The sequence below is a fragment of the Manis pentadactyla genome, chromosome 6, assembly GCF_030020395.1.
Source record: "Manis pentadactyla isolate mManPen7 chromosome 6, mManPen7.hap1, whole genome shotgun sequence".
Classification (NCBI taxonomy): Eukaryota; Metazoa; Chordata; class Mammalia; order Pholidota; family Manidae; genus Manis; species Manis pentadactyla.
Genome location: NC_080024.1, coordinates 134,775,787 through 134,802,698, shown reverse-complemented (window position 1 = coordinate 134,802,698; position 26,912 = coordinate 134,775,787). Strand labels below are relative to the sequence as shown.

The window sequence follows — 26,912 nt, the reverse complement described above, 5'->3', positions numbered from 1 at the left end:
TTGTGCATTGAGCATTGACTCCCCTATACAGAATTTTATTGTTGTTAACAACCATTTGATCAATAAATATGAGAGATGCCCTCACAAAAAAAAAAAAAAAAAAAGGACAGACTTCCAATGGTAAAATAAATAAGTAACCAGGATGTAATGTATAGCATAAGGAATATAGTCAAGTTATTGTAACAGCTTGGTAGGGTGATAGCTGGAACCTAGAATTATGTATATAAATGTTTTATCACTGTGTTGTACACCTGAAACTAATGTAATGTAATACTGTGCATCAACTACCCTTCAATAAAAAATAATTATCTAAAAAAAAAAAAGAAATAGGCTTGCCTCACAGAGCACGTTGCCCATTCCCAATGGGCCGTGCTACCTGGTGGCTCACACGGGGAACCCTGGATTGAAAATTCCTGGTCTCCTCCTTTATTGTATGGGTGCCTATTTTTGTCCTGCGGGAGGAAGTGGGGGTGGGGGGGGGAGGGAGAGAAGGTGGCCCGGGAGGCAGAGGGGTCTCCTAGGTAGGCAGTCCTCCCAAGGTGCAGGATCTCGGGTCAGCAGGGACTGGGGGAGGCCACTGGAATGTCCAATTTAAAAAAAGGAAAAAATCACATCTCTTCCTCTTTCGAAAGGGTCAATAGGGGCTTCTCTCTCTCTTTCCATTTTTAGTGACTTCAACAGTAGAGAAAAAAAATAAGCTATCCATTTTCTTGTGCTTATTAAGGAAATGACATTCACCCCTAACTTGGTGTACGTGACCACAGTCACCTAGAATTAAAAATGGTTTTCCAGCACCTCTTCCTCCTCCTCGTCACTCCCCCAGAGAAAGTCAGGCTGCCTGAACCCCAGTCTCCATCCCCCTCCCCCCCAGCTATAAGCTGTGTGATTTGGGGCAGTCTTTAGTCTCAGGCTCTCATTTGTAAAATGATGGTAACAGTAGAGCCTGTACTTCACAGGACAGTCATGCGAATCCAGAGATGACGTATACAGACACCAGCCTGGACTGTGCTCAATTCACATGAGCCCCCATGAAGGAAGCACAGGCTATAGACTGGGGTGCTCGGGTGAGTTCTCTGAGATGGGAACAAGTCGGGGCTCGTTCCCCCGATGTCCAGTGAGCACCTGCAGGTGCCCATGCAGAACTCCCACTCCGGTGGGAGAGTGCAGACCGCAGAACAAAGCGTGAGTGGGGTGAGCAGTACAAAGCACAGTCAGGCAGGCGAGGGGACTGTGGGATGGTGCCCAACAGGCTTGACTGCGGGGGCCCTGTCCAGCCAGAGACCGCCTCGTGTCTAAGGGGACATCGGCAGCAGCATGCACTCTTAGGGACCACGAGCCTCGGCAAGGTTCAGAGCAGTTCTCAGTGGGTGTTGGCAGTGATACTCTTGGTGTGCTGCCGTCGTTGCTAGATGCTCATTAAGGGACCTTCGGACAGTTAGTTCCACGTCCTGGTCGGCTGGAAAGGCAGGAGGCCCCAGCATTTTAACTCGGTCCCTCACGGCTAAGACAATGCCTGGTCCCCAGAAAGGCGCTTGGCCAATACAGCGGACCGAGTGAATGAAGTCAGACTGTGCCTCCCGTGGGACCGGTAAGGGACATAAGGGACACGAAGTAGCCCTTGAGGAAGAGGACAGGCCCGGGGGCAAGAGGGGAGCTTGGTTTTCACATGACTTTGTTCCTCAGCTTCTTGGGATATGTCACTAATTCTTATGCCTGTGAGTTAGCTCAACCTGGAAGGTTCTTGAGACTTGGCAACAGAGCTGGCCTAGCTCTAGGGAATGATAAGTCACTCCTTCCTATCTGGAAGGCCGGGAACCCGCTACCGCAGCTTCTGCCTAACCTTGTTTCCACATGGCAACAGTGCCACCTGCTGGACGAGCAAGGCTGCCTGGGGCCAAGCAAGGCTGCTTGGGGCCAAGCAGGGGAACGGGGTGCTTAACTCCAACTCACTGTACCCCTCCCCGCCACCACCCCTTTTAGCGGGTCCCCTGTCCTCAGTCTGGGTGCTTGCACACACTCTCATGAGGTCAGAAATCCCACTTTTCCGGCCCTGGGTCTGCTGGGTCCCTCAGTAGTGAGCACCATGGGCACATCCCTAAGGTCAGAAATCCCACTGATTTAGATAAGATACATTGTTCAGTGTGTGGACCCTGAGGACCTCAGCAGTGGAGGGCTTATACATTACCTACCCCTAAACTAGGTCAGTCACCAGAGGATCACAGCAATGGACCTGACCAGGTCAGAGAGAGCTCATAGTTAACTGCAGACAGACACAGAATTAGTTGCAAAATTTCCTAACAGGAAGGCATAAAGGGAAGTAAGTTGGATTATGCAATTCCTATTGGAAGACAAAAGACAACAGACATAACATTTGTCTGACAGAGAATTCAAGGAAAATGATAGAAATAGGTCCTTAAAGAAAGCCTTGGGCCAGACATGCGACAGTTCAACATCTTTCAACTAGGGTTTTGTACAAGAACCATCCAGGGCTTGAGGGAAATAAAAGAGGCAGTATTTCTGCAGCACCCTGAGGCCATGTGGTCCCCTGCACTCTATCCTGAGGAGATGCCGAGGAGAAATTGCTCCTTGAGTTACCACACCTCAGGGGGAAGGAGTCCAGGGGTGCTGGCTGGGCAGTGGTCTGGGACGAGAGGTGAGGTGCAGGTTGTGCAGGGGGAGGCCAGCGCTTTTTCAGATTCTATGCCCTTGCCTTCATGTTGAACTTAGTCCAATCAATCTGGGCTTGGATGGTGGAGCCCATCTTTCCCCCTAGCATGGGCTGCCAACATGTGTCCCTCCCAGGGCAGAAGCCAGCACCCCGTTCATTCTCCAAGCCCCACACCAGCGGGCGCCCCCTGAAGGTCCAGGTCAAGCACTCTGGTGTGGGTAATGCCCCCTGCACCCCTCAGTCCGCGGGAAAGCACCCTTCCCATCTGTGCAGCTGATGGAGGCCTAAGGGGTGTGCCCTCCTGGGAGCAGCCACACATTCCCAGGGGTCTGGGGAGTGGAGGGGGTCTCCCTGGAGGAATGTCAGGCCTTTGCACAACAGGGGACATTTTGGTCAAACAGGTAAGCTCCCCTATACCTTTGCGTGGCCACGTCTTCCACCACAGCATCCTCTCCCTTGTTCTGGGGAAGAAGGGCTTGACAGTTGTTCTGGGCCTGGGGACAAAGGATTTCATTCTGCAAACGCCAGCATGTAGAGCTTCAAGAGTGGCACGCTGGTGCCCTCTAGTGGGAGCAGAACACAGTGCAGATGCCTGTCCCTGCCTGGCCTCTGCACCAGTCACACTTGACCCTGCGGCCACACTTAGAGCAGGGTTACAAATGATGGCGACTGGGACTGGGTGAGGGGGCCCTCAACTTTGGCTGGTGGTGGTGCTTGGCCAGGCACCTCGATGTCATCACTTGAGCTATGAATGAGGCCCTCCAACCCAGGACCACTCACTGTGATAAGTGCCCTGTGTGACTCCCAATGAGATGCCAGAGCTCCCTGGAGATCTGCAACAGTAATAGGTCTGGGGGCCACTGAGACCCTCTGATTCATATGCAACCATTCATTCAAGTGCCTGACTATAGTGACTCTAGCAGCACTGGGGAGGCAAGGGACGTATGCAGGAAGAAGACCCAGCCATCAGCTTATAGGGACTGTGGCCTGGGCAAGGCAAGGCATTTGCTCAGGCATTACCAGCTTCAACTCTGCAATACTGTCATCTGTGTGCATGTCTCATTTCTTCTTCTAGACTGTGGCATTCTTGACAAACTGTATCTTGGGCACGTGAGCACGTGAAGGCAGGAATATAGCAGAAGCATTGCTGCTCACCCAACAGCCACTGCTCCCACCCCTTCCAGCCCCATGCAGTTGGGTAGGGTCACGTCATTGGTTCTGTCCAATGGGCTGTGAGTGCAAGTGATACTTCTGGGCCAAAGCATTAAGACCAACAGCATGACCCTCCAGCTCTTTCTGCCCCAGTCAGGGCCACCTGGATGCCATGGGTTGAGACCATAGGGATACAGAATGGATTCCAGCTGGACCCTTGAGCCCCCACGTTGAAAGGAAGCTGTCCTGGAAAGAAGCTGGATCATCAGCAGAATTACAGTGAGAAATAAAATTCTGTGTGTGAAGCCTCTGGGATTTGTTTAATATCATGTTGTGGCCTATTGTATCCTAATACAATAAATGATGAAAAAAACCTGTTTTTACATATTAAAAAGAAGACACATCCCAGAAATTACACCTATGAGAGCACAACCAGGTTCACGTCAAAGTTCTACTGGTCAATGGTAGGAGAAACTCATAGGCAGAGGGGTGGACCAGGTCAAGACCAATGCCCTGCCTGTCTCAGGTCCTCCCGACAGCCACGCAGGGGAGGCGTCTTCAAGTGATGTTCTTCTACAGTGATTCTTTCAAGAGCGCCTGGTGCTGGAGTTATGGAGAATGAAATGTGGCCCCAGCCCTCCTGCAGCCCAGGGTCTAGGAAGGGATTAAACAAGTAGGCACAATGTGAGGAGAGCCTTGACCCAGGGGTGGCGCAGAGGGTCGGGGGCTCGGCAGATGGACCACTGGACTCCGCCCTGTGCATCTGAGAAAGCATAACGGGGAGGTGTCCTGAGGCAGCACAAGGGGTCCATCAGGCCGAGAAAGGAGGAACTAGCTTTCTCCCCAGAAGGCCTGCCTGGGAGAAAGCAGGGAGCGATGAAAGAGCAGGGCAGGTGGGCGCAGGGGCCTGGACAGAGGCCTTCCAGCCACAAAGGCTCCTGTATGCTGAGGATCTCAGCAGGGAAGGAAGGGGTCTGGGATCCCGGCCGGGGTCTCCAGGGCTCAGGGAGATGCTCGGGAGACAGAGCCAGCAGCAGCTTCTGCCTCTCTTCTTCTGGGGTGGAAGTGGAGGGCAGGTGGGCAATGAATTCCAGGCCAATCTCCCTTCCTCCTCCTGTTTTCTTTCCTCCTTGCCTCTAGATGGAGAGGGAGGGCAACACAGTAGCCCCCTTGTCTGTGGAGTATACGTCCCAAGGCCCCCAGTGGATGCCTGAAAATGCAGCTAGAACTGAACCCTGTATATACTGTTTTTTCCTATACACACATACCTATGATGAAGTCTAATTTATAAATCAGGCACAGAAAGAGATTAACAACAATAACTGATAACAGAATAGAATAATTATAACAATATACCGTAATAAAGGTTATGTGAGTATGGTCTCTCTCAAAATATCTTACAGTACCATATTCACTCTTTTTATTGCGGCGATGTGAAATGAAAACATGCCTACGTGATGAGATGAAGTGAGTGAATGACACAGGCATTGGGACACAGTATTATCATCTGTTCTGGAATGCAGCTGACCATGGAAATCAAAACCAAGGATAAGGTGGGGCCGCTGCAGGTTTCTTTCTACTCCTGAAACCCTGTCTCTGTCCAAGGAAGTCTAGGAAGCCCACTCATCACTGTTCAGGCCCAAGACTCCTATGGGAGTCTTTCCCTCCCAGTCGGTGGTCTTCCAGGTGTACTTAGAAACATTTTGGGTGGTCACCTTGACTTGTCACCCCAGTGACCAGAATTTAGAGGTTGAGGCCAGAAACACTAAATATCCTACATTATATTGGACAGTTTGATCCAATTAATATTTGTCCCACCCCAAATGCCAATAGCTAGGTGAGCTGACCCTGAGAGCTCAAAACTGGACAACTTAAGTTGCAATCCTGGTCTATGAGGAAAACTCAGAAAAAGTCAAACTGACACCCTCTCTCATGGCCTCCAACCTCCAGAGCTCTGTTTTGGGGTCACAAAGCCTCTCAGCCTTGTCCTAATGGTACCTGTGTGTAAGTAAACACCCATGAAATCAATCCACGTACATTGTCAGCAATAGCTTCAGGTTTTCAACTTTTGCTAATAATTTTGATGAAATTGCAGAATTTCCTGTGATGCTTTAAAAGATACAGGTTCCTAGTATGAGTCAGTGAGTGTGGTCAACAGCCCCAACAATCCCTGCCTCCTGACAGTCACATTTTGTGTAGTCCTTTCACGTTGCACCAGGGTTGGCCTACCCTAACCCTAGCCCGGGACAACAGAGGGCAAGAAGCAGAGCGATAGCATGCCACTTCAGAGACCGAGTTAGAAAACACTGGGACTTCTACGTTGCATGCTCTCCCCCTCACACTTTATTTCTCTCTCTCTCTCTCTCTCTCTCTCAGATCACTTGCTTTGGAGGAAGCCAGCTGCCATGTCATGAGGACACTCAGGCAGTCTACAGAGCTGTGGCTAGGGGCTAAAGGCTCCTGCCAGCACCCGAGGTGGAGCTGAGGGGGCAGTGTGAGGGCTGGGAGGAAGCCGGCCCTTGGGCCCCAGTGAGGCTTTCCCACGGCTGCAACCCTGGTCGTCAGCTTGACCTTGACTAGAACTTCAGCAGAGGCCCTGAGCCGGAACCCCCAGCTAAGGTGCTCCCATATTCCTGACCCTCAGGAAGTATGTGTGATAATAAATGTCTGTGCTTTAAGCTGTTAAATTTTGATTTATTACACGGAAATAGATAACTAATGCAGTGGGTTTAGGGTGAGACCCAGAAATCTGTGGACTTAAAAGTGTCCCAGGCAGCCCAGGCTCAACACCATGAGCTTAGGGACTCATCTGTTGACAGTGTTCGGAGGGCAAAACTGGTTTGAAGTGTGTGTGTGTGTGTGTGTGTGTGTGTGTGTGTGTGTGTGTGTGTGTGTGTGTGTGTCAAAACCCTTTCACTGTGTGGATCCAAACTAAAAATGGAGATGAGGAGTGAAGATCTCTACTACTGGCAGCCTGTCCCGTGGGCCCTGGAGAACCAAGAGTGCTTGTTGATTGACTGTCCCTGGAAGGAAGAGAGAAAACCCTAGAATACGAAACCTGAAACCTGGGAGGGACCTTGGTTTGATGATTTTCAAAACTGTTTAGTAGTGGAATGATTTCTTCAAATGAAACCATTCATAAAAGGCAGGTTCTGGGTGAGCCCAGGTGGGCTCTGGGAGCACCTGCCATGTGCCAGGCACTGTTCTCAGCCTTCACATGCACTCGTGTGTGCAATCTTCCTAACAACTCTAGAAATAGGTATTGTCACCCTCTTTTTACCCAGGAGGAAACTGAGGCAGAGCAAGCTGAGTAACAAGCTCAACTCCTTGGCTAGTCAGTCAGTGGTAGGGCCAGGATTCAATGTCAGGGGTTCAAACACCAGGCCTTTAACCCCTGAACTCTGCTTCCCTGTAGCCAGGGACCGAGCTCTCCTTTCCCACAGAGCAGGAATGAAAGGGAGCTAGGAGACAGTCACCACACAGGGAAAAAGTGGTCCAACCTGTTATTCTACTGCCAGAGTGCCCCAGGCTTCCGGCTCAAAGGCCACCAAGGAGTGGACACCTCTTCCAAAGCAGGGGCATCTGGTTCCTCCCTACACCATGTCTCTCAAATATATTTTTTCTATCTTTAATGAATGCTGTAGGCATTTGGGAATAGAGCAATAAAATGGTAATTTCTGAGTACTTTACCCTTTTTATCTTTTGCCCCAAGGCTAGCTTTACACTAGCTGTGATAATTTAATACAGTTCCTGCCCAAAGGGTATGTCATGAGCTGGTATTCCATGACGTTGGCCTGCACACCACACCCTAGGCCCTATTGATTCTTTTTTCTCTAAACTTACAGAAAGTTGAAGAACTCCCTTCGGCCCCTCACTCAGTTTCCCCAGCTGTTAATACGGCACCACATTTTGTCTCCTCTCCATCAATGTATCTACATACCCATTATCTTTTTCTTCTTCCAAACCATTTGAGGACAAGCTTCAGACATGAGGCCCCACCTCCCTCAAACATTCTTGTGTGTATTTCTCAAAAACAAGGACTCTTGCCAACCTGAGCATCATGCAGCCCTCTAACTCAGGAAATGGACATCTGAGCAACACTACCGCCCCATCCACAGGTCCCATTCACACTCTCCAACTGTCCAAGGTTTCTGTTGCTTTCTGGTCCAGGATCTCAGCAACGAATACACACCGCATTTGGTCAGCCTCTTCAGTCCCCTCCAATCTGGAAGATTCCTCAGTTTTTCCCTGATTTTCATATCCAAGCAGTTTTTGAGAATGGACCTCCTATGTGTTTCCTTATGACCAGATTCAGGCCATGCTTTCTTGGAAGGAAAACACTAGAAATGATGTTGGGCTTTCTCCATGCAGCACATCGGGGAACACACGGCATCCATCCATCCCATCGCTAATGATGTCGGCCTCCATCACCTGGTCAAGGCAGAGCCTGCCAGGTTTGTCCACCATGAAGTCACACTTCCCTTTGCAATGAGGTGATCCCTATGTGTGTCTCTGTCTGGTGCCTGGAAGGAGTTTCCAGCCTGCCACACAGGAAGAAAACTCTAAACAGAGCCAGTGGTCTCAATGAGTTAAAGGAACAGAGTTCAAAATTCAGGGAGTCCAAGGCAACTAGGGAATGAAAGAGGAGAGAACTCCACAGAGAGAGAAATCCAGAAATCTGCAGACCCTTGAGTCTTTGGCTTAGTGCTAATTTGTGCATGTGTGTGAGAAACATCTAGAGCTGTAAAAAGCTACTTGGAAGGAACAGATGGAACAATTCCTCAAGATCACATAGGGCTGGAAGTAGTTTATGTTCCCAGCAGACAAGTAGAAATACTTCCTAATACACCGGGCATTGGGTAGCAACCTCAGAAGGGTTATTGACTCAGCAGAGGAGCAAAAGTTGCTGTAAACTAAAAGCTTCCCACCTAACAAGCCTTGAAAGGATCAAGCTGTTTTGAAGTGACTTAACTGTGTTCCAGAACAATACCCAAAATATTTCAATGAGTACGAACAAAAGTCCAGCACCTAAAATGTGAAATTCCTAATATCTGGCATCTAATATAAAATTACCAGCCATGCAAAGGAAATAGAACCCATTCACAAGAGAAAAATCAATTATTAGGGAGAGACTGTGAAATGACTGGATGACAGAATTAGTAGTGAAGGCCCTTAAAACAGCTCTAAATATATTCCATATGCTCAAGAAGATAGGAGAAAGCATACAATTTTGCACGAAGAAGAGAGAAATGGAAGATATAAAGAAAAAGACCCAAATTGAACTTCTGGATGTGAATAATACAATATCTGAAATGAAAAATGTACTGGACAGGAGTAACAGTAAATTAGACCTTGCAAAAAATGACTAGTGAACTTGAAGACACAGCAATGGAAACTATCCAACATGACACACAGAGAGAAAAAAAGACTTCAGAAAAGCTTCAGGAAGCTTAGCATACATAGAATTGGAATATTGAAGGTTGGGGGAACATAATGGCTGAAAAATTGCCAAATTTGATACAAACTATAAATCTACAAGTCCAAGAAATACATTAAACCCCAGGTGCAAGAAACTCGAGGGAAAACTAACCAAGGCACTTCCTAATCAGATTGCTGAGGCGTTAACTATTCATTCCATTTTCTCTCATTAATGGGCCCAAGGAATGACCACTGAATAAACAAAATGGGAAAGCAAGGGGGGCAGGAAGGGAAGAATGGGTGCACGTGAAGAGATTCGGAAGAGAAGGAAAGGGTGACATGGTGAGGGTGGTGGCAGGTCCCCGGCCGGAGAGCCTCAGTCACCCAGAAGTTCTGCTGCTCTCACTGCCCTGCAGCAGGCCCAACGCACACCTGGGAGCAGCTAGACGCCCACTGTTTCTGCCCAAAGACCAGCACAGAACCATCTAGAAACTCAGATTTGAAGTCTCTTTGCTGAGCAAATCCTCTTGTCCCAGAGCCTGGCCCAATTCAGGGAAAGGGGCCTAGTTAATGATAAAATCAGCAAATACAGCAGGTACCTGGGGCTGGCGGGACAACTCCACTTTCCAAAACCCTAAAAATGGCCTTGACCATGTTAGAGACCGCAGCAGCCCTGCCAGTCCAGTGGCAACCACGGCAGGAGGCCTCACCCGTGGAGATTTCAGGTCAAGGGGCAAAAATTCCCAAGCGTGTGGGGTTGTCAGTTCATCTCTGGGGGTCGCTGGGCCTGCCACCAGTGCCCACAGCACAATCGGAGCAGCCACACACATCGCTGGGGCACCCTGGGCCTCGGCAGGCACCCACCCAACCCGCCTACCAAGGCAGTCCATTAGTTTCCCCTCCTGGGGCAAGAAGCATAGACCCTGTGCAGGCTGAGGGTCAGGACCTGGGTGAGGGACGTTGGAGACTCTGCCCCTGTACCTACCTGCCAGGCTGGAAGGACCTTCTCAATGTCATTCAGGTTGATCCCATCCCCATCTTCCAGCTTCCCTTTTCCACACCTGGATCAGAAAAGACAGAAAAGCATTAAGAAGTCAGCACATTCATGCATCCTGCCCTGGCCTCGCAAGCAGGTTGAGCAGGGGCAGTCAGAAGACCCTGGGCCTGCCTCCCTCAAGGCCTGCATGATCAGCCTGTCCCACTCCAAGCCCGACAACACAGATCCTGCCTCAAGCCCTGTGCGCAGGCAGGAATGCTGGCACCAGCCGGTGGGGACAGGTGAGCACTAGTGTGGCATCCATCCTATGGTGGGTGAGACTGGTACCAGAGTCCCCTTGGCCCTCCCAGGCAAAAACACCCAGCTTCTTGCTGATGAATATCCCAAAGCCTATCAGAGCTCCTGCAAGAGCCCAGCATCATGTCCCATTACACCAAAGGGAAAATAAATGAACAGAGACTAAGCAACTTTCTCAAGGTCACACAGGCCCCCAGCGGGGCTTCCTCCCTCCTTGGCTGGCCTTTGGACAGGCCCATGCAAATGGTGATGCTCTGTCTTCACATCCTCTGTGGGCAGGCACACCATCAGAACAGAGATGCTGGGCTGTTTGCTGGCAAAGGTCCCTGTCTTCTGCATATTTAAGGTGCAGGCTCTGGAAACAGCCTGCCAGGGTTGGAACCCAGCTGCATTCCTTACTAACTGGGCAACTCTGTGCTTAGTAAGTATTAGTTTCTACTGTTGTTATTGTTATCATTGACCAAAGGATGGTGAGGGCTGCCCAGTGGGCTGGTGGCAGCATTTTGCAGCTGCAGAGATTAGCTTATCTGTTCAATATTTGCAGAGCATCTCTTATATTTTTGGCCCTGTCAACTTCCCCTGGGGTCCTGGCAAATAAATCCTGTGTGGCTTCTTCCCTCAGACAGCACACAGCTCTTAAGAAACGTGGCCTAAGCTCATCTAGCAGGGCTGCAAGCCTGAGCACCAGTTAAGGGGCAGCACACGATGTGTTATTAAAGTCCTGGGGAGAGAGGAGCCCTGAAACCCCGAGGAAGAGAAATAGGGTGGCTGTGAAACCCAGCAAGGCTTGGGTACAGGAAAGTATAACTTACACCCCCATAAAACAAGCGCTTACACCCCAGCAGGGCTCCTGTCCAGGCTAGGCTCTGGTGTAAACAAGGAATAGACGGGGCCTCTGGTGCCACAGCACAGTAGCAGTGCTCAGTTGGGGTCTAGAGAGGACGCTATAGGAATCCACAGGATCAGCTTCCTGAACATTCTGGGGCAGAGGGAGGGAGATGGGTTGTGAGCTGGCCAAGTCAAGAATCCGGCCGGATGTCCCAGGCAGAGGGCAGCAGGACAAAGGTCTGGAGCTAAGGTGCAAGCGTGTTGCCAGCAGGGACATCAGCATTTAAGTGACTGGAGAGGGGTGTGGAGGGGGCAAAAGGGGGTATGCAAAAGGGCAAGACAGCCCTAGAGGGCTGGGCTGGGAGGACAGCTCTGGTTCTGGGAGATGGAGCTGGGGTAGAGCGGGGTAAGCGTGTAATGGGTGGGCTTGAGGGAAAAGAAGAGAGTTCTTTCCTCCTCTGTCCCCACCGGAGCCTCTCCATGTGATAGGCTGCAGATGAGGAGGTGGAGAAAGGTCTAGAAACATCCAACCACCTTTTAACTAACAAATCTGCCTGGAAGAGAGATGGACTGGCCTGTGAAGACTCCAGCTGCTTGCAGTCATTTGTGCTGTGTACACGCCACGGCAGTGGGGGAGGAGAGGGCTGGGGGCTCTTGGCCTACTGGGATGGCTGACACCCCCTCTCCCAGGTCGCATGCTCATAAAGCACCTCTGGACCCAACCACACTCTGGGTACCAGCCTGGCAGAGCACAGATTTGGCCTTACATTGTCACCTTGGCAGCCCCTGGGGTCGTCAGTGGGCCGTGAGCCATGAGGGCTGCTGCCCCCCAGGCCTGCCCTGTCTGGAGCTCAGGGCTCGGGACTGCAGGTTCAGAGAGCAGCAGAAGGTTGCTACAGACCAGCTGAGTCACTGCTGTCAACAGGGTTTCCAAGGCAACCACCTGCTGCAATTTCTGTCCCTCCACGGAAACATGGGCTGTGGGAAGCCTTGGCAACCCAGAGGTACCCTGCTTCCAAGGGATGCTGCAGTGGCTGGGCATGTGGACTCTGTCCCCAGGATGGCAGGACTCTTAAGGGTGACACAGTTCCTGGTTTAGCCACAGGGGGCTGCTGGACACGGTACTTGGCCTCCCTCAGCAACCTGAGAGAGACAGGACTTGGCCAGACAGCCGTGTGTCTGTGGATGACCCCGAGTCTGGCAGGCTCCTGTGAGTGGGTGAGCTGGCCTGGAGCTGGAAAGCAGTTCCTCTGGCTCCAGAAAGGACAATGGCTCTCGGCACATGGGGAACATTTCCTCCCCCGAGGGTCATGTATTGCTACTGCCAAACAGGATTTTGCTAAGATGTGAATGTGCATGAACTGGCGCAGACACCTTCGGAAAGCTCGACTTAATTCACATTCCCCATTGGACACCTTCAGTCTATAAAGCAGCACCATCGTTTCTGTCTCTGGGCCTCAGTTTCCCCACTGGTTTTGCCATCTATGTGCTCCCAAGGGACACAGGAGGGATGGGAGTGTCCCAGGAAAATGCCATCTCTTTCCAGAAGTCTTCCCCAGACACTTCATTCCCCCCAAATGCTCTCTTCTTTAACCCCCTCGCATTTACTTTGTTTAACTGCACACCCAGAAACTTATTTTATGAAGCCCACACTCTGAACGTCTACCTCACACAACAGTCTTTTTTCCTTACAGTCTCATTCATGAATGGGTTCACGTTTCCTTTTAACAGCAGAGTGAACAGTCCCTCTGGGGACCGTATTTTATACAATGTCTGTGTGTTCCTCTCAGTAACCTAGTTCCCATGGTGCAGCCCAAGCTCTAACTAGCTTCCCCAGCAGGACAGGTAGGAAGCATCATATGCTGGAAACCAGCTCCTGAACTTGACCTGCTGAGGGAAGGTCAGCTTTCCTAGACTCAGAGTTGGAGAGCAGTGTGCCCTGTGCTGCCCAGCAGCTCAGGAGGAAAATGGCCTCACTGCTGTTGAACGGGAGGCTTGAGTGTGCAGAGAAGGGCAGCTGGGTGTGAGGCAGGCCAAGGGAGCCTCAGGGTCCAGCCTCCACTTCGCTCTGTCTCCTAACAGGATGCCTCCAGTTTAATGCCATCTCCCTTCTCCACCCAAATAAAATCAACCCCAAGAGTTCTGAATGAACTCACACATGCAGGGTGATGAAAAGAGGAGGCAAGGTAAGAGGCTGGGGTCCCCTGGGAGAGTCTGATTCAAGTGATGGGCTTTTTCCAAGAATATATTCATGTGAACACAATTTTGCCTACAATTTTAAGGGAGTTAGCCAATTCAAGGATACTGTGGTGTGATGGCATCAGAAGGCCTGAAATCATGGCTCTGCTACCTAGGCAGGTTACTTTGCCTCTCTGAACTCCATTTCTCTTGTCTCTGTAATAGGGATGGAAACATCTGCCTTCTGAAGTGGTTGCACTGGGGACAGCAGTGTTGCTAAGAGAAAGGGTGACCACCTGGGGTGGGGTGGGGCAGAGGACAGGTGAGATGCAGGGAAGTAGTTAACAGTATCACTTAAGTTCAGACTGGAAGTGACAGGGCAAGGAAGGATTAGAAGGAAAATAAAAGCCATCAGTGTAATTTTAAAAAAGGAAAAATAACAAGTGTTGGCGAGGACGTGGAGAAATCGGAGTCCCTGCGCACTGCTGGTGGGAATGTAAAATATTCAGCTGCTTGGGAAACAGTTTGGCAGGCCCTCAAAAAGTTAAATCATAGAATTACCATGTGTGATATTGTGATTTCTGTAATGAGATATATTTAGTCTCCATCCCCAGTCCTGGCACAGAGCTCCTAAAATCCTTGGAATTTCCTAAGCGGTCAGAGAGATAAAAGTTCTCTTGTTGTATTAATGAGGCAACTTTTGGCATGTCTGGAGGCCACCTAAGGAGGGGGTCTGGTTTGCTGTGTGATTGGAGGGTTGGGACTTTCAGTCCAGATATCCAGAGGGGGAGAGGGGGTGTAGTTGAACCAAACGCAATGGCCAATGATTTAATCAATTGTGCCTTTGTAATGAAGCCTCCATAAACCCTAAAAGGAGGGGGTTCCGAGAGCTTCCAGGTTGGTGAGCACGTGGAGGTGCTGGGAGAGGACAAGGGAGCCCTTCGTCTTTTCCCCACATCTCACCCTGTGTGTCTCTTCCATCTGCCCATTCCTGAGTTCTATCTCTCTATAATAAACCAGTGATCTATTAAGATGTTTCTCTGGCTTCTGTTTCTCTAGCAAATTAATTGAATTGGAGGAAGAGGCCCTTGAAACAGCCTATTTACAGCCAGTCAGCCAGAAGCGCAGGTGATGACCAAGACTTGCAACTGGTGCCTGAAGTCTGGGGGAGGAGGGCATTTTATAGGACCTAACCTTTAACCTGTGGGATCTGACACTATCTCCAGGCAGACAGTATCAGAATTGAGTTTGAATTATAAGACACTCAGCTAATGTCAGAGTATTGTTTGGTGGTAATGGGAGAAAAAAACCACACTGGAATTGGTGTCAGAATTGGACCATTAGCAATTCCACTCCCAGGCACATGCTCAGAAGAATTGAAAACAAAGGCTCAAGCAAATCCTCATATGTGAATGTTCATAGCAGCATTATTCACAATAAGCTAAAAGGGGGAGACAACCCAAATGTCCATCAGCAGATGAACGGATTAAAAAATGGTGGTATATCCATATGATGGACTATTATTCAGCCATGAAAAGGAAGAGCATACTGATATATGCTATGATGTAGATGAACCCTGGAAATATTATGTCAGTAAAGAAGCCAGACACAGAAGACCACCTATGATTCCATTTATATAAATATCCAAAAGAGGTAAGTCCATAGAAACAGAAAGATTGGAGGTTGCCAGGTCAAAGATGGTTGGAGGTTGCCAGGCCTGAGAGGGGAAGGGGGAATACCTGTGTAATGGGTTTGGGTTTATATTGGGATGTTGGAAATTGTTTGGAACTAGCTAGAGGTAGTAGTTACACAATGTGACGGATGTAGTAAATGTCCCTGAAATGAACACCTTAAAATGGCTAATTTTCTGTTACATGGATTTTACCTCAATAAAAATTATCTTAAAAAGAAAGAAAGAAAAGAAACCATCTGCATCTGGCTGGAGTCACATTCTCATCCTGAGGTCATCCCAGGCCCTGACACCAACTTTAAAAGGAGAAGGCAACACTGATACATGAAATAAGTGGAGGGAGATAACCCAGTGTAAAATTAGCCACTTCACCGGTGTTCTCAAAGTGGGGTCCCTGGACCAGCAGCATCAGCATTCCCTGGGAACTTGTTAGAAATGCAAATTCTCAGGTCCTATCCCAGACTTTCTGATCCAGAGCTCAGGGAGTTCAGCTGTTTTGAGGAGCCTCTGAGTGGTTCTGGCCAAGTGTGAGCTCTGATTACTGATTACAGGGCCACTGGGTGGTCAGGAAGAGAAGTGGGCAGCGGGGCATGAGGGGGCTGACCAGTGAAGGGTGGAGTTTCTGGAGAGACAGCAGTGAGCCTGCAGTGCTGGGTGGACTGCCTCCCTGGACATCAGCCAACTGTGTAGCAGGGACGCCTGCCTGCCCAGGGGAGGGCCCCTCTCCGCCCCAGTACAGCCACAGCTGTCCCCAACCCCACCCTGCCCCTGTGTAATGGCCCTCTGGCCGCCCCTTACCCTTCACGGTCGATGTGTGGCAGGGGCTGCTTAGGCGTGTGTCGCAGCTTCCGGTGGAACTGGGTGAAGTCCAGCTTTTCAGGCTGCAGGTCCCAGGTGGCACCACTAGAGGGCGAGGGAGGGTGAGAAATGCGAGGAAAAGCGGGGGACAAGCCCAATTACTGATGGGGACCAGACACCCCGGCACAACCCTGGCAGGGAAGTGTCCTCAGAAAGACGCAGACGGAAGGGAAGGGCAGGGTCAGCAGGAACCCCTCTCTTAGAATGGAGGCTGAGGTGTCAGCTCTGTGCTCACATACAGTGGGGCAGGGGGCTGCTCATGAAGTCCTCATCTCTCTCCCATCCCACTGGACGGTGATGCGTGCCTATAAAACACATGTGCACCTGATCCCTACTCTACAGCAGTCCCCCTAAAACACTTCGGAGTTTGTTTTCACACCCACACTTGAGAAAGGCTGGAGAAAGCAAGCCAAAACCTGTCACTAGAGCCTTCTGACAGCAGCTCAAATATCCACAAGGTAGCTCTGAGGTAGGAGTTCATGGGGAAACAGGCCAGGCCTCCCAGGTTCCAGTCCCGGAGACACACAGCACTTCCATGCTGGGTGAGCCTGAGTCCCAGCCAGGGGTGTGCCTGGAGCAAGCCCAGTGTCGGCCAGCTGTAGGGCCAGGGATGGAGTTCAGCCCAAGGGCCACTGCCATTCATGGCCCAAAGCTGTCACTCTCCATTGGAGTGGACCATGGCAGGCTCCCATTAGCAAACCCTTGAGAGGCACCATTCCCACGTTCTGAGGAACTGTGGCCAATACCTATTTTTCTAATCTGGCCCATCAGGAACTTTCTAGAGTCTGAACCACAGACAGTCCTTCCTTCTTCCAGAGCTCTCTGCAGCCAGCTGCCTAGCCCTTGTGAGTGCAGGTGGGAGGGGTGGGGGTCTGTGGCCACAGCTGTCTGTCCCTGACTCTGACACAGGTTGTCTTCCACCTTTCCACCTCCAGGGTCCTCCTTTGCCTTCCCTCCTGCTGCCCTGTGGGGGGACTGTCAGCTTCTGTCTTCCTGTTCCCTCCACCCTCGTTTCCCACTACCTCCCCGCCTCTTCTCTTTTTCTGCGCATGTCTCCCTCACCCTCTCACCTTGGACCTCCCTCTCTTCTCTGACCTGCTTCCTCTGCAGCCTCACCCTTCCTAGCCTACCCGCCTCTCTACTGCTCGCCACTTCTTGACTGGTGAACTCTCAGCCTCTACCCAGCCCCCAAAGGCCCCACAGGGCATAAAGGCAAGTAAGCTGGGGTCCCAGGTGGAGCCACCACCACAGACAGGAGGAAGAGGACTTACCTGAAGGAATCAAAGGTGTTGGCAGCCCAGATATCCGTGCCCAGCATGTCCAGAGAGCTGTCTTTGCTGCCGTTCTGAAAGAGACCAGGGAGAGAAGGGGTGGGGTTATTTGCTTGGCCAAGGCCTTGAACAAGTGGGCGGCAGCCTTCCCCAAAGCCCAGTCCTGCAGAGGACTACAGAGGCCCTCCCTGTCGGTCACACAGTAGGTCTACTCAGATGCATGCCAACTGATTGAAAACTGTGTGACGAGGCGCAGCCCTGAGGTCTCTGTGTCTGAAAGATCAGGTCACAGATGAGGACATCAAGATCCATTACTCTCCTGGGATTCAAGGTCACCAGAGAGCAGACATGGGACAGAGAGAGGGAGAGAACAACTGGGAAAAGGGGCAGGAAGGTCATAGCCAGATCCAGCATCTCACAGAGATGGCAACAATTCCCCCGGAAGGCAGCTCAAGGGCAGTGCGGAGGGCAAAGAAATCTCCCTCCTGGGCCGAGGCTGGGCTCTCTGCCACCACTTCTCAACGGGCGGGGAGGGGAGGGCTGTGCCAGTGCAGGTCACCTCAGCTCCTGCACGACTGAGGCACCTTGCAGAGAGCTGGCAGCCATGCCACAGCCTGGATGTCGGGGGTGCTGCCCTCCAGCTACAGGAGGCACCTTGGCATCTCAAACTCAGGCCCTGCCCTGGGCATGGAGACCTGCCGACCTCTAGACCTCCTGGTGTCCAGGGAAAAGGCCCCTGGCTAATGGGTGGGAAGGACAAAGAGCAGAGACTGGAGGAGATGCCCCAGCACTGCACACAGGTGCTGACAGTTCCCAAGGAGAGCTGCCTCTCCTGCCCAGTGCGCACACATACCGACCCCTGGGCACTGTTACCACCTCTACTTTGAGGTGAGAAAGGAAGTTCCTAGAGGTTGACAGGCCCAGCTGGAGAGCCACAGCAGGTGGCAACCAGGCTGCCTATTTTTACAGTGCTTCATAGTTGACAGACTCTACACACAGTTTTCCCACTGAATCCCCACAACTCTCACCCATCCTCACAACAACCCAGAGAACATATTTCCAAACTGACACATAGAACCTGAAACTTCTTTTAAATGCTGGAAAACTTAGGGATGTTACAATCCATTCCCAGCAAAAATCCTGCTCCTCAGACCACCACCCTCCCCATCAGCTCAACCTCCAGATACCTGTGCCTGCACAGCCATGCCCTACCATGCTGCAGGAGCATCTGCACTGTGCCTGCTCCCTCTGTGCCCTTCATGGCCCCTCTCCGGGGCCCCTCCACTGGTTCTCAGCTCTACATTTCCACTGGGTTAGGTCTCCTTACTTCTCACAATGATTTACCTCCTGCCTCTATTCCCTCCCCACTGACACTGTGACCCTGTCTTGCCTGAGGGTTTCAGCCAAGGGGTAAAAGGGTTTATACCTGGCTTTATTCTCTGGGTGGTAGGTTGATCACTAGACTTACATCTGCATCCAGCAGGCTGCAGGTCCATAATCCACCTCCTCTCTGCCTCCGCCCAGAGTACTGGGCAGAGCACTTTATATAGTGACTCAGGCAATAACAGCTTATTGTCTAGGATGTGGAAGCATTAGCCTAGCAGAAGACCAATTACATCATCGAGTGGTTTAGGGTCAGGTGAGGATCCTGGCCATAGGGACTTCCATTATCCCCACAGACCCTGATGCTGAGCCGAGGAACAAAAGTGCCATCTTCGCATAGTCCCGGGGTGCCTTGAAGGCACACCTCCAGGAAGGAAATGTGGATGGTACACCTGGAGCTGTGTGACTCAGCAGCCCTGGCGGACGTGACAGCAAGGGGCAAGAATGAGGACCCTCAAGCCATCAAATGACATTCCAAGGGCTGTGAGCAAGCGGATTGGCCTCTCCGTGCTGAATGTAAGAGGGTAACCCCCATTAGGGTGAGCACCCTAACAGGTGAGAGGGCAAGTGTCTGGAGAGACTCAAAGTGAAAATCTTGGACACAGTGAACAATCTCCTTAGTGTCCCTCTATGTGACACAACTACAGCATGTAACAAGAATCTGGACATTTCCTGAGAGTCTGTTGCAATGGGATGTGACAGGCATATAATCACTGCATGCAACCGTTTATCACCAGGGGCTGAAGAAATAGCCTGGTGCTTGGAAGCAACATCTACCTCCTTCAAATCTCAGCCCAAAAAGGGAAGAAGAAGGTATGTACAGTGCATGCCCCAGTGGTTGATTCCCTTCCCAACTCCTCAAGACAGAGTTCCCCAGTGGTGTTCGGAAACGCTATGTGCTGTCTCTCAAATGTCAATGTGCACCTGAATCACCTGGACAGGAGTGTTGGTGGTTTAAACTGGGTGTGGCTGGGGTGGTCCACGGACCACACTTTAAGAAACACTTGATGTTGAAAAGAATTCCGTGGGAAAAAAGAGGTTCAGAAAGGCTCCCTAGTCAATGTCTGGGACACACTGAGTTAAAAGATTGTTAAATAAATTACTTTATTGCATAACTTTTCAGGGCTTTTACTGGTTTAGGTGGATGTTGATTCTTCAAGTAGGTGGCAAAAGGGTATACAGCATTTCCTAAATTTCTCTGGCCAGAAAACTATCCCATCTTTCCTCTTTATTCCAGAGCATTGTGCAGGATTAGGGTTCCACAGATCCTGCTTTGTAAAACAGTCATCTAACACATTCTTCTCCAATTAGTCTGTTATCATCTTAACAGCAGGAACTCTGGCTTTACTATTCTGCTGTACCACCTTGTCCAGTTGCCCCCCATCCTAGCCTTGGGATGATTCCCAAGCATCATTGATTTGGTGTAAGGCCTCAGTGTCTAGGCACTGAGAGCTCTCCACAAAACCTCCCTGGCTTCTTCAAGACCATATTCAGTTTGTAATTCCTGGTGACCACAGCTTTTCTCCCATCGCCTCCCCAGTCCTGAGGTCACCCAGCCCCTGCCCCACAGGTTGCTGCAATGCCAGGGTTCTGAGAAGCCTTATCAGAAACAATCACCCTTTTCAATGAATCATTTTTAGCACTTAAATGCTGCAGAATAACAACAGCCCCTTTTACTGGCAATTAGGGGGCCCCATGCCAGGGTGAACTGTGCTGCTCTCAGAACAGATCACAAAGGAATAATGAGCACTTTAAACCATGTGGCAGAAGAAATGGCAATGGCCTGCCCACGGGCAGGGAGACTGGAGCTGCCTCTGAGAGGCCCCACTGGGTGCACAGCTGTCCCCGCTCCAGGGAGGACAGACTCCACACGATGACAAGAGCAGACATGGGCACAGCACTCATGCCTGCCAGACATCATCTGAGCACTTTACATTGCTTACAACCCTAGGAAGCAGAAATTATCATCATCCCCACTTCAACGATGAGAAAACTGAGACTTGGAGTTTTTTTTGTTACATGCACAATTAGAGTTCCCAGGATGGGAGCACATACAGGGTAGCTCAGAGTTTATGCTCTAAACCACTGCACTAGGCAGTTACAGTATTCAAATGAATTCTGACCCCACTGCAGATTTCCATAAGGTAGTAGCATATCCATCCCCTACAAATATTTGGGTTCTCTAAGTCCATCTGTGCCCATATTTGAGAAGGCAGTGCTGGTGGACAGATGTGTAAGGACAGGATGTATAGGGAGGGCCTGTGCATAAATGAACAGAATAAGGAGAGAGGGAATCACTGGACAGGAGAAAAACATGCTAAGTCAGGAGCAGAGGGTAAAAAAACCCCTCTTCTATGCCACTTTTTTCTTAATACAGAACTGCAGAGTGACCTTTGCTTATGGGTAAGCAAGCTTTGACTCTTACGTGGATTCTCTCTGCATGGACACAGGGTTCCCAGGCGAGTTGACGGGGAGGGATGCCCCCTTGACAATGAACAAGGCTTCTCTCCTTCCTAAGGTCACTGTCTTGCCTGAGGGTTTCAGCCCCAGGCAAGTTTACTATGGATTCAGTGAGACTGAGAAATGACAATGGAATATTCTTGGGGTAAAAGGGTTTTATACCCAGCTTTATTCTCCTGGTGGTAGTTCGAGCACTAGAATCACACCTGTATCCAGCAGTCTGCAGGTCCATAATCCACCTCCTCTCTGCCTCTGCCCCAGAGCACTGAGCAGAGCTCTTTATATAGTGACTCCATCAATAACAGCTTACTGCCTGCAGGTGTGGAAGCATCAGTCTAGCAGTAGGCCAATTACATCGAGTGGTTAGGGTCAGGTGAGAATCCTGGCTATAGGAACTTCTACATTTTCCCCACATTCACCCTCCCTACATCCCCTGCCTTAAGTGCCAGTCTACACCTACATAAGTGGATTAACACAGGGTCACTGTGTTGGCCACGACAGGCCTGAGGCTATTATCACTGACTTCAAAAACCTTTCCACTCAACTGGGGGGTCACGGGGACTAACAGAACAGTGGAGGATGACATGTAGCCAAGCACCGCATGACAGGCTACATAGCACCTATGCTGCTGGCTTGGGGGTCACAGCGAGAGGCTCTGGGGCTCCAGGGGAAACTTCATGCACATAGCCTAAGTTTGGACTGAGAGTGGGGTAAGCAGGATCCTTGGCTTGCAAGCCACTTCTGGGGGGCCTCACTCTGTACCGCCAGCATCTGGACTAGACTGGAGATTCCCAGATCGGGGTCAGGAGAGAGCAGGTGGAACATATGAGACACTGGGAGAGCTCTGACCATTGAGAGCTCTAAACAACACATGAAATGTTTACAGACAGAAGGAGCCAAGTTATCTCCTGGGCCAAAACAGGGCCTTCCTGTAAGCTGGGTCTGAGAGTCCTCAGTGGTCCAAATTACACCAGACTTTGAGGGTAACCTGGGTTGTTTGCTTGATTAGAGAGGAACTAAGGAGCCAAGTGCGGGCCCAAGGAGGAACACTCCCGTCCTGCGCGCGCATGCGTGTTTTTGTGTGTGTTTGCATGCTTCAGCACCGAGGACAGTGCCCACACATGCTCGTGGGAAAGACGCTGATGGACCCCTCATAGAAGGCCTTTGAGGCAGGAGAATGACAGAGCACAGACCAGCAGAGAGAGCCTCCTGTGTGGCAGCAGGGCTTCATTCAGGAGTAGGAAAGGCCATTCTCCGCACTCTGAAACTTCGTCCATTCTGTCCCTTCCCCCTCTATCTCTCCTGTCTTTGAGTACAGACCTCCAGGGACAGATGGGAGACTGATGGAGGCTGGGGCCAAGCATGTTTCGCCTAAGCACAAGGATCCCTCCCTCCTGCTGCCCTTTTGTGCTCACACCTACTTCATTCTGCCATCCTTCCCTAATCCCTGGGAACTGCTACGACTGTTCTGCATTTCTATAATCTTGTCAATTCAAGAGGTTAAATAAATGGATCACAGACTGGCTTTTTTCTCTCAGCATAATTCCCTGAGATTCATCCAGGTTGTGTTTTGTGTCACTAGGTGATTCCTTTCTACTGCTGAGTGCCACAGCTTGTTTTAACCAATTGCCTGTTGAAGGACATCTGGGTTGTTTCCAGTTTTTGGCAATTATGCACAAAGTTGCCATAAACATTTCAGTACAGGTTTTGGTATGAACAGAAGTTTTTCATTTTTCTGTGATAAACACTAAGGAGTACAATTTCTGGATCATATGGTACTTACAGGTTTAGTTTTTTAAGAAACTGCCTAACCGTTTTCCAGAATGGCTCTACCACTTTACGACCCGACTAGCTATGTATGAGTGATCCAATTTCTCTGTATCTCCACCAGTATTTGGTGTTGCCACTATTTAAAAAAATTTTTAGCTATTCTGATAGATGTGTAGAAATATTCCATTGTGGCTTTAATTTATTTCCCTGATGGCTAATGATGTTGAACATCTTTTGTTCCATACATATATCCTCTTCAGTGGACAATGTCTCCTCAAGTATTTTGTCCATTTTCTAATTGGATTTTTTAAAATGCTGAGTTTTGAGAGTTCTTTATATAGCCCAGGTATTAGTCCTTTGTCAGGAATATTTTACAAAATCTCGCTCTCTGTCATATGCCTCTTCATTCTCTGAACAGGGGTTTTTTCTCCCAGAGTAAAAGTTTTTTATTTTGATGACGTCCAATTTTGCATCTCAGTGTAGACATCTATTCATTGTCTTTTTTCATACAGTTTGAAATCTTCCTGGTTCTTGGTATGACAAATGATTTTTTATTGCAATCAGGACCCTTTTATGTTAGGTTATGAGACTCTGAACTGTATTTAAATCTTCAGTTTTAATGGAATGCTTTTTCTGACAGTGTTCTGGCAGAGGGCATGGAGGGACAGCAGGCCCAGCCTACCTGCCAGTGGAGGCAGAAGTCCAGGAGTGCACCTACTGTTATGGCCCGGTGGAGATGGGAGTTTCAGGACCCACACGGTCCCCACTGACTGTCGTGGGGTGGCCTCATTATCACTGGGCAGTAGTGGAAGTCCCAGCTCTCCATTAGAACCAGCTCTGACACATCCCAACAGGGAGGGGGAGGGGTGCCTCAATACTCTGAATGGGGGTGAAGTCCAGGTCCCTCCAATGGTCTCCAACAATACCATGGGGGAGGGTGGGAGGCCTTCTCACAAGCCAGCAGGGATGACTATCCCAGCTTCCTACTTGGCCAATCTTGAACACTGCCCCGGTATGGGGGAGAGGGTGCGGCACCTCCATTACAACCCTGAGTCTCCCACTGGGTCTTTGCTGGTGGAGGTGGGGGTGAGGCCACAGTTTTTATCTGTGCTGTTTGGCTGGAACATAGCAGTTATTATCTAAAAGTTTTCTGTCTTGCCAGGTTACCCTTTTCCTGGACCTTTGCATAGAGAAAACAGTAGTGGGACTTAAGAAAATCTGTGTACATTGGCATTTCCTGTTTATCTGCTTCTTCAGCAACAAGTTGGGGATACAGGAGGCAAAAAGAAAACCCAGGGAAGGCACTACTGTGTCACTGCTCAGGGTCCAAGGACCCTAGCTGGTCTGCCTTCTCTCTACCTTTCAGAATCTTCTTAATATTGTTTTTATATAGGATGGCCAAGGGTTTTAGTTGTACTCAGTAGGAGGAATATAAAAAAGAATATCTCCATCTTCCCAGGAGCAGCCAGGTTTAATAAAACATTTTGATGGCCTTAAGTCTAGTTCATCTCATTTGTCAGAGGGGAAACTGAGGCTACAATGAATTGATGTATCTCACTTATGACTGGACGGTAAGGCAGAGGCTAGGGTGTGTGTCTCACCCCCCGTCCAATGCCATCACCACGGCAGCATGGCGCCTCCTCCCTCCTGCCTGTGCATCTGACCTCCTCTGCAGACACCAGCCCCACTCCTCTCCACACTCACACGCCACTCTGGACTTTTGCTTTTCCACTTGAGAAAGTCTTACTTCCCTAAGTAGACGCTAGGTTCTCCAAGGACAGAGACCAGGCCACACAACTGTTTACAGCAGGCATTCAGTGACTGGCAGCCGACTGTCCTCCCTACAAAAGCCAATCACCAATACCACTTTAAGTGTTCTACCCTGGTTCCTCCTGGGCAGCTGGAGCCAGAAAGCACCTCGAGGAGAGGACAGATGGCAACTTCTGGAAGAGAGAGACTCACATGCTGGGAGCAGCGGGGGCTGTATGGTCAGATCACGTCAGCAGGACTGTGTGCAGTCCTGGGAGGCTCGTTGAGAGGAATTATAGCTCATATTTAGAGTGCTCCCAGCAGGGTATCCCAGGGACAGGCAGGAGCTGAGAACCACCGAGTCAGGCCCCAGGCTTCTTAAGGCACTGCGGTTTAAGTGTCTATCCTCTCCACTCTGCCCTCTATGTACATGGAGGCCATGCACACCCCTTCACCATCTTGATTCCAGTTCCTAGCAAAGCACTCAAGGATGCCTTGCTGGTTGGATCAATGGATCAAAGAACAAATAAATAAAGGAATGAACTAACTAGGACAAAAGGAAACAGCTGCGGAGTTGAGGATATTTACCTTAAAAAGCAGACTTGCTGTGCTAGACTCTGGGGGATGGACTCAATAGCCATGGGCAAGAGAAGGAAAACCAAAGCCACCCGCTGGAGCACTTTGGGGCTGAATCAAAGAAAGACATTGTTAGCAATGGGGCTGCCAAACAGTGTCTGATATGCCTTGTGAAGCAGTGGGCTCCCCATTATCAGAAAAGTTCAGCAGCTTGATACCAACATGACGTGGGTCCTGCGACGCATGGGATTGAATCAGGTGACTTCTGGCTGAGCTGTGTGTCAGCCTAAGAGCCCATGAGGTCTTTAGGGTTTGGTGGAGACCTGTTTAGCTCCGGATCTGATGTGGAGAGGAAGAGGTCAGCCCCAGCCTCCGGTGAGCTTCTACCAGAGGTGGGGCACATGACAGTCATTCCAGCCAGTCAACCACCAAGTAATTTGGTTTCCCCATTCCAGGCCTAGTAGGATCATGCTTCTCAGGGCTGTATGTATGGGTTCTGGGGCTGTGTGACCACTTCTGAGCAACAGGCTAAGAGTGGAAGTGATGTGTGCACATCCAGGTTGGAGTGTGGAACTGCCCATGCAAGGCCCTCCAGTGCCCTCCTCCCGCTGTCATGGCAGCTGCTCAGAACAGCAGCTGCTCCATCAAGAACCTGAGCAGGATGCTTAATGTTACTGAGACTCAGGGTTGTTCGTTACTGCAGCATTACCTAGGCTATCCTGACTGATACAAGGGAACAGACTTTACCTGTGTGGAAGGCCAGAGGAAACAGGAGATGTACAAGGTACACCAACAGGGGTGAGGCTGGACAGCAGTCCCATCACCTCAACAGAGCACAGAGACACCTTGGCTCTCACCAGCCCCCGCCCCCACCACCCTAAGACTACCCAGCACCACCCATCTACTCTAGCTATGCGCTCTCCTGTTGTTCTAACCTGCCAACATTATGGCCGACCTCAAGCCTCTGCTAACACCGCTTCTCTGTTCATCCTCCTCTCTCTTCCCTTCCATCTAGTCAAATATCCTGTCCATTCCTGGAGGTAGAGATCAAATCTTGTGCCCTCTAAGAGAGACCACCAGGTCTGTTCTTTGGAAAGACTGCAGTATCTGTGATCAGGATGGCTCTTTGGGAGACTCAGTGTGTGTGCCTTTAGCCTGTTTCATGTTAATCAGCCTCTATTCTATGGACAGGTAGTGAGTCAGAAGGCTCTAGCTCATTTGTCTGCCAGGCTCACAGCAGGTGCTCAATAAATACTGACTGAGTAGAGAGCAGTACCATGAACACATGCAAAATATTTCTTAAATATTCATAGAAGCTGATGAAAAACCCAGGCACTTTACTAAGATATCATTTGTACTAGCCAGTTTTGAAATTGGCACTGAACCAAATACTATAATTACTGGAGGGCAGCAAGGACTGGCAGAAAATTCCTTCTAGTCTTTTCTATGAGCCAGAGGCAAGCACTGTAGTTGAGGTTCACCTCTGCGTACCACCTGTCATCTCCTGGATCAGAGTCAATGTTGGCACCCAGGATATACCCAACCTGCAGGTTGACACAGGTATCAGGCTGGGTGGAGAAACAGTGGAGGAAATGAGAAAATCTGGACTTGTTGCTT

The 26,912-nt window shown here is 50.1% G+C and overlaps 1 protein-coding gene across 10 annotated transcripts in view; it reads right to left on the bottom strand.

The window, feature by feature from the left end:
• Positions 1-26,912, bottom strand: part of CTIF (cap binding complex dependent translation initiation factor) — a 294,942-nt gene that overhangs the window by 173,551 nt on the left and 94,479 nt on the right. For all 10 annotated transcript variants that reach the window (XM_036918637.2, XM_036918630.2, XM_036918629.2 and 7 more), the window contains 3 exons: positions 17,358-17,431; positions 16,027-16,131; positions 10,224-10,299 (listed from right to left, as the gene is read on the bottom strand). In XM_036918637.2, coding sequence (XP_036774532.1) covers positions 10,224-10,299; positions 16,027-16,131; positions 17,358-17,431 — 255 coding nt within the window. The remainder of the gene's footprint in view (positions 1-10,223; positions 10,300-16,026; positions 16,132-17,357; positions 17,432-26,912) is intronic.